This window comes from Gavia stellata, chromosome 8, assembly GCF_030936135.1.
Source record: "Gavia stellata isolate bGavSte3 chromosome 8, bGavSte3.hap2, whole genome shotgun sequence".
NCBI lineage: Eukaryota > Metazoa > Chordata > Aves > Gaviiformes > Gaviidae > Gavia > Gavia stellata.
Window position 1 is genome coordinate 39,222,313 of NC_082601.1, and position 19,105 is coordinate 39,241,417.

A 19,105-nucleotide genomic window follows, 5' to 3' on the forward strand; every position below is an offset into this window, starting at 1 on the left:
GCTGTCCTGTTTACGTGCAGTAAAGTACAAAGCTGTGTGAGTAACGTAAATATCTATTAACAAGTTGATTTGCACCACCAAGTCATCAGTTATTTTTCCTCTGGCAATAACTTCCTCAGTTTCAGGCTTTTTGACACATCTAAGTACAAGCATGACACAATCATACATCACACTGGTACTCCATTCACCCCCAGGGTTCCTTCTTCTGCTTGGAGTCTGGATGATATTTTCATTTCCAAGTTCTTTCTGTAAAATGAACTGGTTAAGTGATACATGCCAATTTATTAATGACATATTCAGTACCTTACAACAGTCCAATACAGCTTATACAGAAAATTACACTTGGATCTCATCCTGGCTTTACAGATAATCATCCTCTGAAAGAAAATGATGAGTTGAAACAGTTTTGAAAATTGGTGTAACAACTGTTTTTTCCTGAAACAATCCTTTTTCCCTCTATCACAAATATTGCCTTTCATCAATTTTCCTTAAGATTGAAAGGTGGGGTCTTAACTGTTCACAGATGTGGAGTAGTCAAGCCATTTCTAGTCAGATGAATTCTCAAAAATCTTTGTCATTGGAAAAAACCAAACGGATTATACAATGGCATAAATGGATTAACTCCAGAGAAGAGAAAACCTTAGTTGTGGCAATGACCCAGTCATCCAACTATTGCTATGGATAAAACCAGACAACTCAAACCCAGAGGATTGCCCAAGGGCAAGACGGTCCTTCTGCCTTCAAATCCCTTCTGGTCCACACAAGTGTTGATAAGGTTCCCATGACTTCTCTGGTCTCGGCTTAGAAGGATAATAAAGTTTTGGTGAAGAGTAATTACATTTCCTTCAAGAAGTTGTGTGAGAAAATGCCTTTCTATGATGAGGGGAGGTGTCCAGTAAGATCTCCCATTTGTGTCTTGCGCAGCGAGGAAGCAGACTGTCAAATGCTATTATACAATTAGTATTTTATTTCTGTGAAAGTCTTCCATTTTGGCCAGCTCTGCAAGAAGAGGTGCCAAATGCTTTCTGACTCTCTTGAATTAAACGGGATTGCTGTCCCACATGCCTCAGATCTGCTCCAAACTGCCTTCAAGTAGCTGATGTTTATCATTGGGATGCAAGGCCAAGAGCACAGTTGTTGCATCCAAGGAAGTCACTCCTTGATAGTTCTCTTAGTCAGTGTAAGATCATTAACAGGGCTGGATAATTACACACCTATTAACAGAAGCAGTCATTATACCTGAATAAGGGAGGTGAACGGTGTTATCAAATGTCACGCTCTAGGGTGTAAAGCAATCATCTGCAAGTGCCATGACAAAATTGTGGCAAAACGCTCACAGGTAAAACACTGAGGTGGGACACATATACTCCATGGTGACGGCAAGAGCTGGGGATGGCTACAAACAATGTATGAGAACTCACAACCCATTTTAGGAAGCACCCTGATTCAGAGAGCAGCACTGCAGGAATGAGATAATACCACACTGGGAGCACTGCTCTGCAGCAGCTCCACACTTTTTGACGAGTATCCAAGCTGTACTGTGAGAGCATCAGTCTTATTCCAGCCACTGATCTGACAGAGAGGAGAACAGATGTGCTAAATGAAGCAGAATTACGGTTTCTTGGTACCATTCAGTCGTGAGTAAAATATCAAGATGTGTTCCTTCCACAACCTATTTTACTGAAGAATCCTGATTGAGGGGAATTTAAATATTAATTTTTAAAGGAAGGGTATGAAACTAGAGAATTCAGCATTAAAGGAGAAAAGGAGAGATAGTAACTGATTTTGCTTCTCTCTGTGGGCATACTCAGCCCCTGACAATGTTGGCAAGAAGATGGACAACCCATAAACCCCAAACATCTGGGGCAGTCAATAAGAGTTTCATTAACATAATCACATGCCAGAAAGTCTTTAAGAACACCAGAAAAGAATACCCATGCTTACCCAGATTTGGGGGATGGTGGGGTGTTGTTTTTATGAGGGGTAACAAAATACCTAAGAATAGACTCATGAACCCTTTAATAAGAGGATGAGGATTTCTGTGAGGAATAGTATTTGACTCATAGCAAAAGGATAGCTCCTCAGCTGGGAGATAACCACACCTTTGCACGTTCAACCCAGTGAAACCTTTGGCCCTTTTACTAGTAGTACTTTGTCATTTCTCTGGGGATTGGCACACGATGCTAAATGATACATTCTTTCACATAATCAGCTGCAGGGAAAAAAAAAAAAGAAGGGAAAACTGAAAGGTCAAGGATTAAACGACAACATAACTCGGCATAAAGCAACCCTGTGTCACCAAGGGTTGCCAATGAACACCGGCAAGTTCAGCTACAACTGCCTAATGCCCTTCCTATTTGTTTATAAACTAGAATGTCAAATTTTCATCACAAGGCATAAACCCCTCCCTTCTTGATCCTGTTCTATCCAGGGAGATAAAAACAAACAACCACTTGCAAAATACTGACACATATGAAGAAGTATAAAGCCACGGAAAACATTCTGCTTTCTTACTGGTCAAGGAGAAACACAGTTGTGCCATGAAGATTAGTAATAGATCAGTTAGACCTCCCCAGAAAAGACGAGGAAATGGGGAGGAGTGTTGTATCGTGGTCTTCTGAGAGGCCAGCAGAGCTGCAAGGCACTTCTTATGCAGGGTGGGCAGTAAATCTATCATCCATAGCTGGGCTTGCCAGATTTGATCAGAATTGGCACTTGCACCATCTATTAAAGCCAGGACCAGAGCTCCTGAAGTGAGCTCATCTTTTCATATTGTTTCTTCTTACACTCTTCTTCCACAGTAGCAGCATTTTTCTCACTGCGTAACTGATTTAAAGGGTCTGAGGGGAAGACAAATCTGTAACAGATCCTGGCTGTGTCTTCGCATCTCACTTTCATTTCCCTAATGGCTCTATTGTAATTAGATTTGCAAAACTAGCAAAAGGTCTCATTTTGAATGGCAACAGCTGTTGACATCAAGATTACATTGAATAATTTACTGGTTTAATTTTAGCTGCTAAACAATAAGAGCCTCTTGTCGAAGATTATTTCACTAGCTGAAGTTTTCTCTTTTTTCCCCTGGTTGCCTCTCCCTTTCTTTGTATGCCGGACACCACCAACCGCCTCATCGAAAAGACATAACTTATGTGGCCCATGCAAAACAACAGTTGTGTATGTGACTGCTATAATTTTGTTGCACAGATTCTTAATTCTGGCTGAGATACATGGCCTGTATATTTCCAAATGTAAAAAGTGATTTTGCACACTTAGACAGGACTTGAGAAACTGATGGTCAGACGCAGACTCCTGTACAGAGTCTGGTTTCAGAGAAACCCTTTGCATCAGTCCCATACGAAAAAGAGGGCAGTAACACTTTTGTCTCACAGTAGTGCTGCCGGGTTAGTTCGCCAAAACCAAGGAGCAGAGACGAAAATTCTGTCTACAAGTAAATACTAAAAATAAAGTAATTTTACAGGCCTACACTTACACAAGCCTCAAAGGCAGCATTTGCGACAAACCAGTGCTAGCTAGAAGGACAGCTAAGAGCGTTGCTATGAAAAGTTGTTCTCTGTGGTTTTCAAAAGGGGTGTAAGCTTTTTTCCCGATAAGCTGCTGGACATTCATGACTGGAACCTGAATATATGACAGACCTGAAAGTCAAAGGTTACATTACTGCTGCACACACTCTGCTTTCAGGAGTGGGACAAGTGCTTTACCAAGCCAAACTGTATGTAAATCATCACGTGCTATAAACAGTAAATAGGATGGCTCGCTTCACAGAATTTGCACTTACCCTTGGGTGCAGTTTGGATGACATGGATGGCACTCACGATCCTCATCAGCGTATTTGAAAATGAAGCTGTTGGCCCCCTGTAAGCCATCAGGACATTTTTCCACACAATTTGGACCATCCTTAAAATGGAAACACTTTGTGCAGTGGTCAGGTCCCTGGAGTGCATGGAAGAAAGAAATGCTGTGCGTTCAAGTTACTCTGTCTTTTGCTGCTGCACTAGAATTGCAGGTCCTAGATTGACAGCACACTCAGCAATAACTGTAGTAGCATTTCTTTCCCAATGAACAGTGAATTAGCTGTATGGTTCCAGTCTCTGTTAAGGAGCAGCAGATGTGTAAATCCTGGTGCTTTTGGCCATAAACTTATTCTGTAGAGTGTAAGACTAAATTCCAGCTTCTGAGACTAAATTCCAGCTTCTGAACAGGTTTCTCAATATTATTGGTGTGCTTAACACAATGGACTTCATGCCTACTTTAACTCCGAGAAATTTCCTGCAACTTTGTTCAATACTGAACCACATTTGCAAAGCAACTGCAATGTCCTTGCAGTGGGATCCCCTACCTCTGCACTCCAGAATTATTTCCCACAACTGCTTTCTCCCTGTGGTACCCAGTCACAATACTGAAGAACTACAAGGTCTCCTTCTTCTTATACATAGGTAGACTAGACTGTTATGAACTACAAACCAAGGCTCCCGGACAATGAAAAAGTAAAATTTTAAAGCTGTGATGATAAGACAGTGTATAACCAAATCTGGTGTTCAGGTTGGGCACTGGCCTAGGATTTTATGTCCATGAGCCCTGTTACAAACCCAAATCTCCCTCATGGGTTGAATACTTGAAACATTAGCTTCTTACTTCATGGTTGTGTTGCAGAAAACACAGTATTGCAACAAAAATTATGATGCCTTTTTTTCCATTCGGTAGGTATGTCACAGAAATAAGGAAATAAGTTATGAGTTAAATTTTCTCAACAATGAAGAGCCTAAAATACAACTCCTCATTGCCCAGGATACTTGTGACTTTTAATCTTGACAATATACAAAAGAACAAAAGAAAGAGACAACTTCTATCTCACAAAAGAGCAAGAAACTTTGAAAGAAGACTCACTGACCGTTATAAAGGTGATAGCCACAGTTAACATTCATTTAGGACGCATGAAAAGAATTCTCTATCAAAACAACCTAAAAGGCTAACTTAAGTTAATGCCCGCCCCCCCACTGTTCAAGCTAACTGAGAGATTAAGACAAATTCCCACACTTTTTTGTGGAAAAAAAAGGTAACCGAAGTTGTAGTAGAACAGGACAGAGCTGAGTATAAAGCATGAAAACAGTGATAAAAGAGGGCACTCAAATCACAACTGCATGCTATCTGGCATTTAAAAATTTTGTGCATCTGTACCACTAAGGCATTAAGACAACTCAGGAAAGAAAAGAACACTACTTTATAAACCGCTTTCTTAAGGAGGCTGATCCAAGGAAGTTTATTCCCAGCACCAATTTAACATGAACAGAATTCTTTCCCTACATGCAGAATATGTATATTTTCTGCTTTTGTTAACATCGATTTTCAATAGCCGCTTTAAAATCTGTAAGCGGAAAATGTCTGTGCTTTAGCACACTTTAACAAGCTAGCCCATAATACACCAAATTTTGTTCTTACCGGCCCATAGCACGTGATCATGTTTTCTTCCATCTTTTCACACTGGGGATCACATTCCACACAGACAGAACCATTTGCAAATTCTCGAAATTCCCTAGGAAAATATTTTGCAGGCAGGTTAGGAGAAAGCAAAAGTGAGACTGAAACTGAGACAAAATGGCTGGCTCTTCACCTGGTGGGAATCATTTCAGCTTCGCTAAGGTCAGCCGACTGTGCCAGCTGAGATCAATTCTGCTAACGACATTATGCTGCTTTATACCAGCTGAAAACTGGGCCCCATCAGCAACCTCATTCATAGGCAGGTGAAGCAGTAGATATCTTGGTTACCAGTATAAAACTAGAGTGTTTTTTTCTCCTCTTTCCTTAAGAAATAAGAACCTCATTAACAGGACAAAGCAGCTCATTTCTCGATTTTTATTTATGGAATTGTCCCTCATGGCTCAGATTCAGGAAGCCACTTGTTACATGTGAGACATCACTGTCAAATAGGAAAGGATTAGAAGGAGCACTGATCACAGTGCTGCTCTTGTTTTAGTTAAGTCTCCGTGCACACTCCTGTTTTAAAGCCTATTCTCCAAAAGGCTCATAACTTTTTCATCAACAATTCTAGACTGATGTCTGAATCTATAAAACGTCAGAACAAATCCTTTTGCTCATGTATTTCATCTATCCACAAGAAACTATCACCCAAGTGATTTATTTTTTTAATTAACCACTTATAAGGGGATGAAAAATAGTGATAGTAGGTGGGATTTCTTCCATCCAACACCAGGTGTCTCATTTCAGCTTCCAGTTGCCACTCACAAAAAACCTCCACCACCTTCTCAATACAATTTATCCCACCTTCTTCTAGGCTGAGATGAATTAACACCTAAACAGGTCACTTCTCTCCCACTAACCGCAGAGAGAATCTATGTAGCTAGCTCAGACTGGACACCTAAGCTTTGCAGATGGATCCCATCTTGTTGCATTAACCAGTTAAAATATTTGCATTAAACAGTTAAAGATGTGCTGCACACTCATGTTAGTGGGCTCTAGTAATATTCAGATAAAGGTGAAGGCCTCTGTGCTTAGTTGATCCATGTTCTCCCTCTGCTCCTCTACAGCCATTAGGATCTATTGCAACCATACAGCTGAGGAAAACCACATTTGACCACAGCAAGTGAGCTCACCCTCCTCTGGCTTTGGAGATAGAGCTTTCCTGTTGAGGAGTAGAGGGAAAAGGCAAATACCTCTGACCCTGCCCTGAAACACTGTTGCTGCCCTGTGAGATGAACTTGCAGAGCTCTCAAACAAACAAAAAAAAAAACTTCTCCCCAAGCCCAGGTCACAAATCACTTCACGTATTTAGGAAAGAACAGTCTGTGCAAAGTGTAAATACCATTCACTAATCAATACAGATCAGAACATCCTGATTTGAGGGCTGATCATGAGAGCTCAGCCACCTTGGCTGCTCTGTATGTAGGTATTCCCCCACCCATCCTCCAGAAAAGATGATGCACATGCATGAGTGGGAGGAAAAGGGAAGAACTCATGTTGGTTTTATTAGTTGTATTTCTGTGTACACATACATAGCGTATTATGAAAAAAAAAAGACAGTGACTTTTCCTACTTTGAGGTCCTTATTCTTTATCACATGACTAAATCTAACTAATCTGAAAGAACATAATTGTATGTGTTTCTGAATAGGGGTGTCAATATGCAAGTAGGGCTAAATGGTGGGTTTTTTTAGTCTTCACCTAAATGAAATTGCTTACGTCATCAGGAATGCAAAACGTGCAACAAACTTTTGATGTTCCATGAAAATTTTAGTCAGCAGAATACTAGGTAAAGCCTTCTACATAAGTTCAGATTCGGAAATACTTAAAACTTATCCCACAATACATTTCACTCAAAATCAGTAATACTGGCAACGGAACCAGATATTGATTAATGTAAAACCAATATAACTTACTCATTAAAGTCCTAAACAATGTAGTCAGCAACTTTAGGGAAAAGTGCAAGGGAAATATCTTACCCATCATACAGGTTACAAGAGTCTATGCAGGTCCTTCCCCTGATGAAGCGCTTGCAGGAGAGACACTGGTCTGGCCCTGGCCCCCAACAGCCGTCACTTGAGCATAACTCATTACACACCATTCCATCGGCAGCTGCAGAGAGAGAGCATACTATCATTAATTTACATAGTCCTCTGAAATCCAAAGGAAAACATTTCTTTCAGCGTTCTGCCACATTCAGAAAAGTAAACTGAACGTTCAGTTTCTTCTAGAACCAGAATAGAGAAAAAACAGAAAATTATCATCATATCACTACAGAAACGCACTGTGCACTCACAGTTTGAATACTATACACACTTCTCGTCTGTTCCTTTCAGAAAGGATATAGCAGAGTGAGAAATAGATTTAAGAGCACTGCAAGGATTATCAAAACTAGAGAAGAGCTTCTATACCAGGAATAAACAGGAGTAGCCTTAGATATGCGTGAGAAAGGACATGATAAAGGTCTATAGAACCGTGAACGACAAGACGATGATGATAAGTAAGCATGAAACAATTGTTCATTGCTTCTTCCAAGTCCCTCATGGGCATTCAAAGAGACAGGAACCCAGTCCAAAACTGAGATTTTTCTTCATAGAAAGCATAGATCAAGCTACAGAATTCCCTGACACAAGACACGGTAATTGCCAAAAATTTAAAGGATTTGAAAAATCAATTGTCCAAATCCACAGAAGTGCTATTAAACTAAAACATAAAACACTACCTCTGAATTGAGGACTCCCTGAAATAAAACTTATGGATGGTGGGGAAAAAGTTGAAGAAAAGTCATAATTAACTGCGTTTTTTTAAAATCGTTTATTGCAAAAGCACCTGAAGAGCCGAAGAGCCTTTATATTAAAACCCCAAAAAACACATAAAATAAACAACAGTCCCTGTTATAAAACCAAAATTCAGCTTAAATCAACAAAATGAACAAAGGTTGCTGGGGAAAGATTGTTTCAAACAATATAATTAATTCTGTATTTTTATTTTATATAAATCCTTCTCTACATAAATATCTAGATGACTGTGACAGATAGAGAAAAAAAGCAGAGAGCAAAAAGAAACACGTTATCTCTCCAGCATCTGAAGAAAGTCCAGTTGCACAGATTCAGCCAGACCCCGGCATGTGAAAGGGGAGATCTCTTAATTTGAATTCACTCTTGCATGATAAAATGTTTTATGCAAATGATTACATACTAGACTGAGTAGATTAAAAATAGCAAAGATCTGAAATATCAGAGATGGCAAATATGTAAACATTCGTGGTTTGTGGTTTGTTTTTTTTTTTTAAACCACTGGGAACAACTTGAGGGAAGTGTCAAATAATAAATCACAGAATCACTACGGTTGGAAGAGACCTGTAAAGTTTGCTGGTAGAATTCTACCACCCCCTCTAATGCTGTAGCAAAGACGCCCAGTCAGGAACAAACACACACATACACACTGAACACACGTATAAAACAGCAACTGTATACACCCCGCACACATTTAAAGCAGGTCAATAGCCAAATCAACAGAAAATCTTTTCACAAAAAAGCAAAAAGTCCTCTGGCAGCTTTATATGAAATAAAAATCAGTAGCTCTTTGCGCACTATTTTTCTACACTTCTTTCAGTACAGCGGCATAACTGGGTGACTGGAAAAAAAAGCCCTATTTTCATTTCAGGATACCTGATGGTCTTGTCTCCACTGTCAAGACTGGAGCACTGCAGTTAGGTGCTGTCCATTACAAACTACCTCAACAATTAAAGAGTACTGAGTTTTATTACCTGAGAAGCACAAAGCCCTCCTAAATCATGAAAGGATCAGCAGAAAGATGCTTTCTGTTCTCCACAGCATGTTTTAACCCTGGTTATTCTGTGCTACAGTGTATACAATGTCCCGTGTTTGAACCACTGGCTATCTGTCATAGCAGCCTACTGTGCAGGAGAGCACACGGCTTCACACAGCGACTCTCTCCTTAACTGCTCTTTAATCACCGCTTTTCATCATGCAGCGTTGTTTGGTGCTGGCACCATGTTTGTCAAACACACCTTTCTGATCTATACAGCATACCTGGCCTATGTCCTCTTCTGTTTCCTGCAAGGCAATTCCTGCACGTCCTTTTGCCTGCTGACATGCAGGAAGTTCATGGCACACTGGCAGGGTGCTTTCCTTTGATAGACACTACCTGTCCCGTCCCTCCTCCCACTGTCACCCTGCTTTCTAACCACTGAATTTATCAGAAAACACTTCTTTCAGAAAAAAATATACAACAATTGTATGCATGGTTTCTCTCCCCTAGCCCAGGTAGTGAGTAGGCAAGAGGAGTGAAGATTCTTCCATACTTCCTTTCTTCTTGCAATAGGACATTTTGCTTTATGTAGATTGAGAATGGCAGATTTTCATCTACTTATTTCTTTTTCTGCCTAGAACATTTTCATAATTCAGTGCCAGAAAAGGACATTTCACCTTTACAGCTTTACAAGCAGCATAGGAACTTCTCAAAGATTTCATGTCCTCCAGCCCTTGCAGGCAAACCGTTCTAAGAACAAGAGATTCACCAGCATGCTTCCTGCTTGTACAGCGCTGTTGAGGACCCCGCACGGCTCTGCTGTACAATACATGTAATTCAGCAGGTAGATGAGCACTGTCTTACTCAATACAATACACAAATAACCTCAGACATGAAAAGTCTGCACACTCACGTCTTATCAAGGCTGGAATGCTCGAATACATATTATTTTTTTTAGTATCACATACACTTTCTTAATGACAACATCCAGAAGGTGTTCAGAAGTATCTTTTTTGGTTCTTCTTTTGCCTCAAAGCTCAAATCAGGTACAGCCAAACACAGAATATCTACATTTAGGAGTAATTCCAGGTGTTCATTTAATTTCCTTCAAAGCGTATTAATTCTCAGAGATTCCAGCACAGCAAGAGAGACCTGAGCTACTTAGCATGCCATTACATAGAGTTGTCTTGTTCTCTTTCCCTGAGCTCTGCTGTAAATCAGGAGTCATTCTGCTGCAGTCAAAGGAACCACACCACATAAAACCAGTATGAGCAGAGACAAAAAAATTCAGCTTTTCATTATTATCCTAACCCTAACTTTTTTTAAGCGTGGCAACATTTCTATAACAACTACCAGATGTCAGTAGTTCCACTATGCTGCCACTACTGACTAAACTTCACAGAAATCAAAGGAACTAGGCAAAAGCTTTACGTTAGCAAATGCTACATATGTAGCCCACAGTTTCCTTTTTCACCTACTTTCAGACATTTCATGTATATCTCAGTCTAATTGCTGGCTTTGTGCAGTACATTTCAGGAGGTGCATTGACTTGGTATTAAAGGCCAGTTTTGGCCTATTTCGTGTTCATCGCCTACAGGAGCACCCAGGAAAAATGTGGCGGGTGATACAGCTGGTGATTCCAGGGGAACCCCAATTACGCCTTAGGATTTTGAGCACACTTGAGGGCTCCCTCAGAGCAGACGCCAGCACTTCATGCCTGGTCTGCCAATCTCCCTTCATCTCATCCGGTCTCATGGTGACGTGTGACTGACACTGACCGGACAAATAGAAGAGTCCTGCCTGATGCGGTCTCCCACAGGGACACCTGGGATTAACAGACAGCTCCAGGCTCAAACTTATCAGCAAGTAAAAAAAAAGAAGGAAAAAACCTCAAACCCACAAACTATCGCAGTTCTAATTAAGCAAACTTTTTATATGAATAGTTTTATTTTCTAGTCAATGACTCCCCCTTTAAGTATTTGTCATGCAATTAAAAAGACCACCCTGCTTTGGAGATCCCTTTGTTCTCATTTTCAGTTTTAAGAATATTAGTAATTCTTCTGATTTTGTTTTATACACTGTCATCATTGAATGGCCTGTTTGCTTTCTCACCTTTTTTTGTAACTTGAAATTGTTCTTTTATTACTAGTAATTTTCTTTCTTTTCGCTGTTCTCAGCTGTCAGACTGAGCTGTCACACTCAGCTGTCTGGGATCAGAATTTATTTACACACGCATGCACACAGTGCTGCACTAAAATACCGCTTCAAATAGCAAGTGACACTATTACAAGATAGATCAGAAAATATACTGAGTAACCTTATGCAAATGAAATGAGAGCTTTTCAGTAAAGAAAATCATGATTACCATATTGAAATCTAGCCAACGCAGTGCCTGTAGTCTATGAAAAAAGCAATAGAAAAAACCCCCACAAATCACTATTTCCTTCTGCTTGTTTCTAAAGACATAGAAATGTTTTCATAAATTCATCTTGGCAAGAAGGGAGTGGTTTTTTTGACAACTTATAAAAACCCATTAGGCTTGTCTTTTTTCCTCTTCTTTAATTATAGGGATGGCTAAAGAAATGTTTCCATTTTAGACACATTATTTGGCATTTCCATGGGCTGAGAATGTTCTGAAGCTCCAGCATATCACATGGCCATATGTGGAAGGAAAGAACAATAATGCTTTCGACAGGAACTCATTTTCATTGGGAGTTTTAGAGCAAATGTTCATTCTTTATTAATGGGGTCACACAGGTTAGAAGCAAAACGGTTCAATGTTTTTCCCCAACCTAGATAGAACACAAGAAAATTAGCTATCTAAAAAAAAGAAAAATTTTTGTTATTTGGCTATACACTTCTGGGCCTGATCCAAAGCTCTGTGAACTCAATAGAAAAGCTCCCGCAGACTCCAATTAGCTTTGCATCACACCTGATAATGAATGTAATCAGTTATTCACGTTGTTAATTGGTGGCTAAATTGGCGTAATTCATAACAATCACATTTATAACAACCTTTGGCTAGAAAGGTTTCCCTATACGCTGCAGGTGTCACTAAAGCTGAAAGGAATTATTTAAATAACTTTGTATAAAAGAACATTTTTTCTACATTTATTTTGTGCGCACTCATATTTAACATGAGTCACCTCTGACTGTTCCATAAAAAACCCATGCTGGGAAAAAAAAGGAAGCTTCTTCACTTCAGCATGGAGCAACAGTAAAATCTAACTACCAGAGCACATTCTCTAGCAAATTACTTTATAGTCATTCATTCTGCATTAATAATGTTCATAACGAACTAAGTTTTATGCACAAACTGTGTTTAACATTACAGTTTATAGTAGTAGACAATTAGAAGTCTACATTAGATGAGAGCTTCATGCACTGGCATTTTAGATAAATGCTCTCCAATAATTTCCACTCAGCTTATCAGTCTGAAGATGCCCTTTTGCCACCTGAACTCTTAAACAACCTTGGGAAACACTATCAGACCGTGCTAAACGTGCAACGGCTGTTGAGGCCTCAACTTGTCCCTTGCCCTCAAGTCTTCTCCTGCAACCTGCCCCCAAGCCTAGGTATCTTTTAGTTCAAAGTCTCTCGCTGATGATCAGGTACTGTTGCCCTTTCCATGGTGCTCAGCCTCAAAGGTGCCACTTTCTTCTATGTTCCCTGTACACACAAGCTTGGACACTGACATTTCTATCCCTGAATGTGTGTAAGGAAGGTGAGGAAGAGAGAGGTCGTGTTCCTCCCAGGCACCCACCCCTCTCTGGCTCTGCATGGGACAGTATTAGAAAGACAACACAAAGCAATAGAGCATTGTGGCGTTTATGGATTTTTTTTAAATTCAAAAAACCCACACACATGTTTTGCTCCTGTATTTTCAACATCGTACAAACAAGTGAAGTTCACCCTAGGCTTTTAACCAGCTTTCGGAAAAGCCATCCCAAAGGTCGTGAAATATTTGGTGACTATTTTAACATTGTTAAGAAGTGGCAGAAATTGCAAGATGAAATAATTGAAGATATCAGGAGTATAAGGTATATTTTTTGTGTTGGATAATTCTGTGGCATTTTCCACTGACTGAAGTCTGTTGTCTTTATCTTCCTTACTGAAAAAAAAAAAAAACAGAGTTCTGCCAAACCCTACAATGTCAGTGTTATCTCAAAGATGAAGCATCACTATAGACTAAACTTTTCAACAAATATTTTATTTCCTCAACAATTTTCTTAATATTTCCTCACTGATTTATATGGTCAGCTGAACACAGTGTTAAACAGTATGGAAAAGATATCGCCATCTTCTAATGTATCCTAAGAGTCACTTAAATGTGATGCTGACTAGATCTTGGAAGCTCTTAGGTGAGTTTTAAGAAAAGCTACACGTGGATATGAAATGTTTGCTACAACTTGCTTTAAGCCATTAACAATCACTAGGTAGTGAGGAAAGCAAAAACAAGCTGATAGTGACTCAAAATATACAAAGGAACAGTAATAAACATACCTGAGAGTGGCTGTAATAGTTAACATGGTCTAGACTGCTTTCTTCTCTGGAAACCATGTGAAAAAAAAATCTTTAATAGATATTTTTGTTAACAATTCACACCCTGCTAGTTACCACGCAAGCAGACAGTATTTCTACCATAGAGGATGGATTCCAGTCCTGCAAATATTTACTTATGCATTTCTTTTCCCCATTCTGATTAGTCTTATTTGTCACCCAGAGAGGCACGGGCATATGCCCAAGCATCTGCAGCATCAGGGTCTAGAACAGGCAAAAAGAACTGAAAGGCAGAAATTGAAACCCTAGAGGCTTGCCCTCAGTTCCCAAACATTCAGGCAGTGGAAGATTCAGAGAAAACTCTCCTAAACCCCAGTTTGTTGGCCTATCCTGAAAATGACAGATGTTTCAGAGGATGCTGGAGAAATGCGTCTGGCTCTAAGGAACAGTTCTGCCTTACTCCAAGTAATTGTGAAGATTTTAGTTAGACATTTAACCTGCAGCAGAACCCATTTAACTCCAGAGAGGTACTGACTGACAGGCAGAGTTGAAGCAGCAGGATAGCTCTTCTCATCTAACGCAGACTCTCAAAAGGCCACAAAACATTAATCAATTCATTCACGCAGACGTGCATACAGAGAGAACACCACTGTTCCCTGTTAGGATTCAGGAAGTCAGCTGTCTAAGACACTGCTTTCTGATTGGAGTAACTTGGCCCCTAGCCTATGTTCATTATATACAGTCCATTTAATGAACATACGTTAGAGCCCATTTTTAAAACTAGTCCCTTGGTACTGTAGCTTACATTGTGACTTCTTAAAATGAAAGGAATGAGATTTGTTTTCCTCATGAAGATTTCCTTGGTGTTAAGTTTCATAAAATATCTTTAGGAGTATTTTTCTTCCTGGAAAATAATGAGTCTCTATTATAACAAATCCTCAACAAGCTAAAAGTCAAATAAAGTTTACATTTTCCCTTTGTGTGCAAATGTAGCGACAAGACGAACAGTGCAAGAGGATGATGTGGCAATACATCCCCATTTCCTTTTGCCCTGGAAGCCCACGTTTCAGTAGTTGTGGCTGCTTCAAAGGCACTCAAACCTAGCGATCACAGGAACGGGCGAAGAGTTATTTGACAAAGGAGTCCTGACAACTAAAATGGGAATATCTTCCAAACTGCATTCAGCTATGTCCCCAAACTCTCAAAACCAGTGAAACAAAGGGGACACTATTCCATGAAGGGAAAAGAACCTTACAAAGTTCACCTGAGTGGTTTTCCACTGCCTTCTAACATCTTGTAAGTTATACAGAGCTTGAAGCAAAGAGGAAGCACTACTGTATGAGACATGGTGTCTATGTTCTACCCTGTTACTGCTTGTTTTATTTTTATACTAAATCTCTAGCAGTGGAAGACAGCTGGTTTTCTTTCACTAAATGATGCATCATTACCAGACAGCTATAGCCAATCTGCTGTTAGAAAACATCAAAGAGCACCAAGAGCAAGAGATGTTTCTCCCAGAGTCAGCAGTTTTTCATACGGTAGAGAGGAACCTTATGCTCTCTGGAAAGTTCCCAAGTTCATGTATCTCACAGCAAGATGGGACCACTAGGATCCTGGAATATAACCCTAGTGATTCTTGCATGGTCATCAAGACCTTGGGCTTCTTCAGACAGATTCTGTTCTGTGAGCCAAAGAAATTGCTTACTTGAAATCTCAAAGGGCTAATTCTTCCTGTCATGACATACAAAATACACTTGTTACTAGACTGCCAGCACAGAACCAGGTTCCTCCCCAACACTTGATCCTATACCACTCCAACACTAATCAGGGAAAAGAAACTAGCAATCCACCATCCCTGGGCAGATGTGATTTGCTTTCTTGGCAACACCTCTATTTGCCAAATAATACACCATTTTTCATAGTAGGCTTTGCTGGTGGCGGGCGGAGAGTGGGAAAAACAGAGTGCATAGAAGAACTACAAGCCATCGACAAATGCTCTAGCTGGCAAGACTGAAGGCACTAGTTATTCATGGGAAGTCAGGAGCTTTTCTCCAAGTTTCTAAGGAGCTGACAGTGACAGAAAACACATGCTTTTCTCTCGCAAAGCAGAACTTATGCAACGTTCGAATAATATTCACACTCAGAAGAACTCAAAGCAAAGAAAAAGCCTCAAGAGGGAAAAAACAAAACAACAAGAGAACAGAAGCCAGTAAGATGGTACAAAGTTCATTGATGTTGAGCAACTGGAGCTAATCCAGAATAAGATAACGTTGGGTGTGCTGAAAATAGAGACTCTGCAACCTTCTTTGTCCTGTAACAGGTTAACTCATTTCACTATTCAGCACTATTCCTGGACTCTTCATCAACGCTTCATTCCCACAGGACATTATCATCATGTGTTCAATCATCTCTGGATGACGAAGAGAGCTAAGCTACTCTCACAGACAACCACCTGGATTCATTTACTCATGCCTTTGGCTGGGTTACAGCAGTAAGGACACCAGGGCATGACGCTGTTCAACATTCAGGACACCCTTGTGCTCTTCCTCACCACAGAAGTAGCAGCAGACACTACATCTCTCCTCCACCTTCTGCATTGCCTTCCCACAAAACGTTCCTCCAAATGTAAGGGTCTAATCCATAGTTTCACCGCCTACACCAAGGACATCTTTTACAAACATGCACTAAAACTTCTATCAAGGAAAGTTCTGTTTAACACATCCTTCTGTCTCACATAACAGAATGTTTACGTCAAAGGATAAAGTATGCTGCAGTTTAAAAAGCAGACAGTAGTCTGCTGGAGGTTAAGAAACAACCTTTTCCCTCTATACCCTCAGGCACGGTCACAAATAAATTATCTACGTCAACAGCAAAAGGCATTTCTTCAACCTTCACTTTTTTAACTTGTATTTAGAGAAACAGCCTCAAAATAACAACAAAAAAACCAATCAAACCAAACCAAATCCACACAGAGACCTACCAAACAAGACTTTCCACTTCACCTAGCTCTTACAGGGCAGAAGAGATTAGAAAAATAACTGAGCAGCAGTGAAAAATGTATAGTTGTGTTTCACCTAACACTGGAAGGTACCTTCATACTACAGTGATGAGCAGAGCCACAAATTCTCTCAAAGCATAACAGAATAGTGCTTCAAAGGGAGGGGAAAAAGCAAAGGGAAAAAAAAAAAAGAATGAACGAACTAAAAGAATAAGTTAAGAGGTTAAGAGTAGGACCACAGCCTGAAAAAACCCAAAGCAAACATTTCTGGCTGGTCAAATCACAAAACCCAGTAATATCGCTTAAACATACAGCAATTTAATGAAATCTCCTCTCTTGCTAGCAGTCTAACTGATGCTTAAAATGAACTGTATTGCTGCTACAATGTGACTGTATTAATGCAATTTGCTGCCTGATTTCTGCATAACCAAATTGTTTCATCTGCTACATCGCATTCATTTGCTTTTCAGTACTATGATCTCAGTCCAGGTATTGGCACGTAAACTTTCCTGAAAGACAATTAGGCCCAATTAAAAGTAATCTTCCTTATCAGATAGGTCAAGTACAGAAAGGAGGAACCTAGTGATCCAAACCAGCCTCAAAAGTCACCGTTCTGGATTAAGACAGGGCCACTTTGGTGAAGCAGGGTAGGGGAAGCAAAAGATGCTAATATCACTCCATAAGGATAGGGTTGTAGTTTTCAAATCTGTAAAATCAGTGCCTTTCATGAACACTAGTCACTCCACATTTACATCGTCCAGAATTCACGTTTGTGAAACTGGATCTCTAATCTGGAAAGTTCACATCACAATAAGGAAGCAGTGCCCTCTCTCTTCTCCCTTTCATTTGTTCATACCTTACAACATTTCATTTGCCTATAAATCTGCTCAGAGGCAGACTGGGCCAAGTCCTGTCTGTAAATGATCACTGCTCCACTGATATCCATGGGGCTCCAAGAGACACCAGCTGAGTTTCTGGCCTGCTCACTACAATTTATCCCATCAGTAGTTGTATCATTTATCCCTCGTGTGAGCTAATCATAGGCAAGAAGATTTGCACTGAGCAGCAGTACTTACTGCAGTTCTCTGCCTTTTTATTTCGATGAATCACCGTCTTTTGACTGGGTGTGCTGAAGAGGCTGGTCCAGTTGACAGTGTGGTAGTAGCACAAGTTGCTGTTGTCTGTTATGTAGATGTTGCCAGCACTGATTTGCTTCAAGGACTGAAACTGCAGAGAGGTAATGCCTTGTTGCTTTAGGATGAGTAAGGAAAGGCCACTGTGATGAAAACAAAAGTAAGTGAGAACAGGAATTGGCTCCAGAGGGCAGAACTTATTAGAGCTGGTTGGGAACTTCCGACTAGAACTACTTCGAGATGATCTTTCTGGCAAAACTGAAATTTGGTCAGAAAACTTTTATTTCAGGGTGACACAAATATTTTGTGAGTCAACATCCAGTTCTGTTGCCTAGAAAATTATGAGCCCTGGGAGACTTGCGATACCGCAAGCTGTGATGCTCACAGCGCTAGGCCAACTGGGCCAGCGAACCACCTCAACTAGTTCCATTTCATCCATTAACACGGTTTTTTGAGATAAAGTGCTGTTGAGAACACTGAATAAAATCCACATTTTTTTTCTAAGATGACAGAATTAATACTACGGTAGTTTATATCCTAAGGAGAAACTGACAAAGTTATGCAAAATGTATTAACATCTTCTGTCAGGCATCAAATTAATGTCATTTATAGTAATACAGGAAGAAATTGTTATTTTCAAGGAAATTTTTCCAGCCCACTTTCTACATTTCATTTTTCTTTTCTTGTAATATGTGGTTATCTCCTTTCTTCATCAAAGGAATAGTAAATGATTGTCTGTGTAACACGGAAATGACTGCACATATTTTATGACTGAAGATTAGTGAAGACAATATCCAGTTTCTGGGCATCCTTTAAGTTATTGTATTTTAATGGTTATAATTGTTTTCCAGCTGTTTCAAATAAAAATTGCTGCTTCCAAACAGAATGCTGGGCTGTAATTCAAACTCAAGGTTTCACTGCTACTCATAATCTGCTTGGGTTGCTGTTTAAGATGCCAGCAGAGTCCCATGACTGATTTACTACATTTACACAATGGGGAACCAGGGGTTGCTGTATATATCATTCAGATACCTTCTTGTGCTTCCCTCATTACTTCTCATCACATTTTCTTCTCTTCAAACCAATTCCTCCGTATGAGTTTTTATACAAAAACATCTCTGGTAAAAATGGCACTACAGACCTAATGTACACCCCACCTGCAAGGTACCTCAGTGATTTCAGTGTTCTTCCATGTATTTATCTTTTAC

The 19,105-nt window shown here is 39.9% G+C and overlaps 1 protein-coding gene across 1 annotated transcript in view; it reads right to left on the reverse strand.

Annotated features, from left to right (window-relative positions):
* ERBB4 (erb-b2 receptor tyrosine kinase 4) overlaps nt 1–19,105 on the reverse strand; it is a 397,396-nt gene that overhangs the window by 149,753 nt on the left and 228,538 nt on the right. The window contains exons 12-15 of the mRNA XM_059820585.1: nt 17,841–18,040; nt 7,472–7,604; nt 5,455–5,548; nt 3,794–3,948 (exon numbers count right to left, since the gene is read on the reverse strand). Coding sequence (XP_059676568.1) covers nt 3,794–3,948; nt 5,455–5,548; nt 7,472–7,604; nt 17,841–18,040 — 582 coding nt within the window. The remainder of the gene's footprint in view (nt 1–3,793; nt 3,949–5,454; nt 5,549–7,471; nt 7,605–17,840; nt 18,041–19,105) is intronic.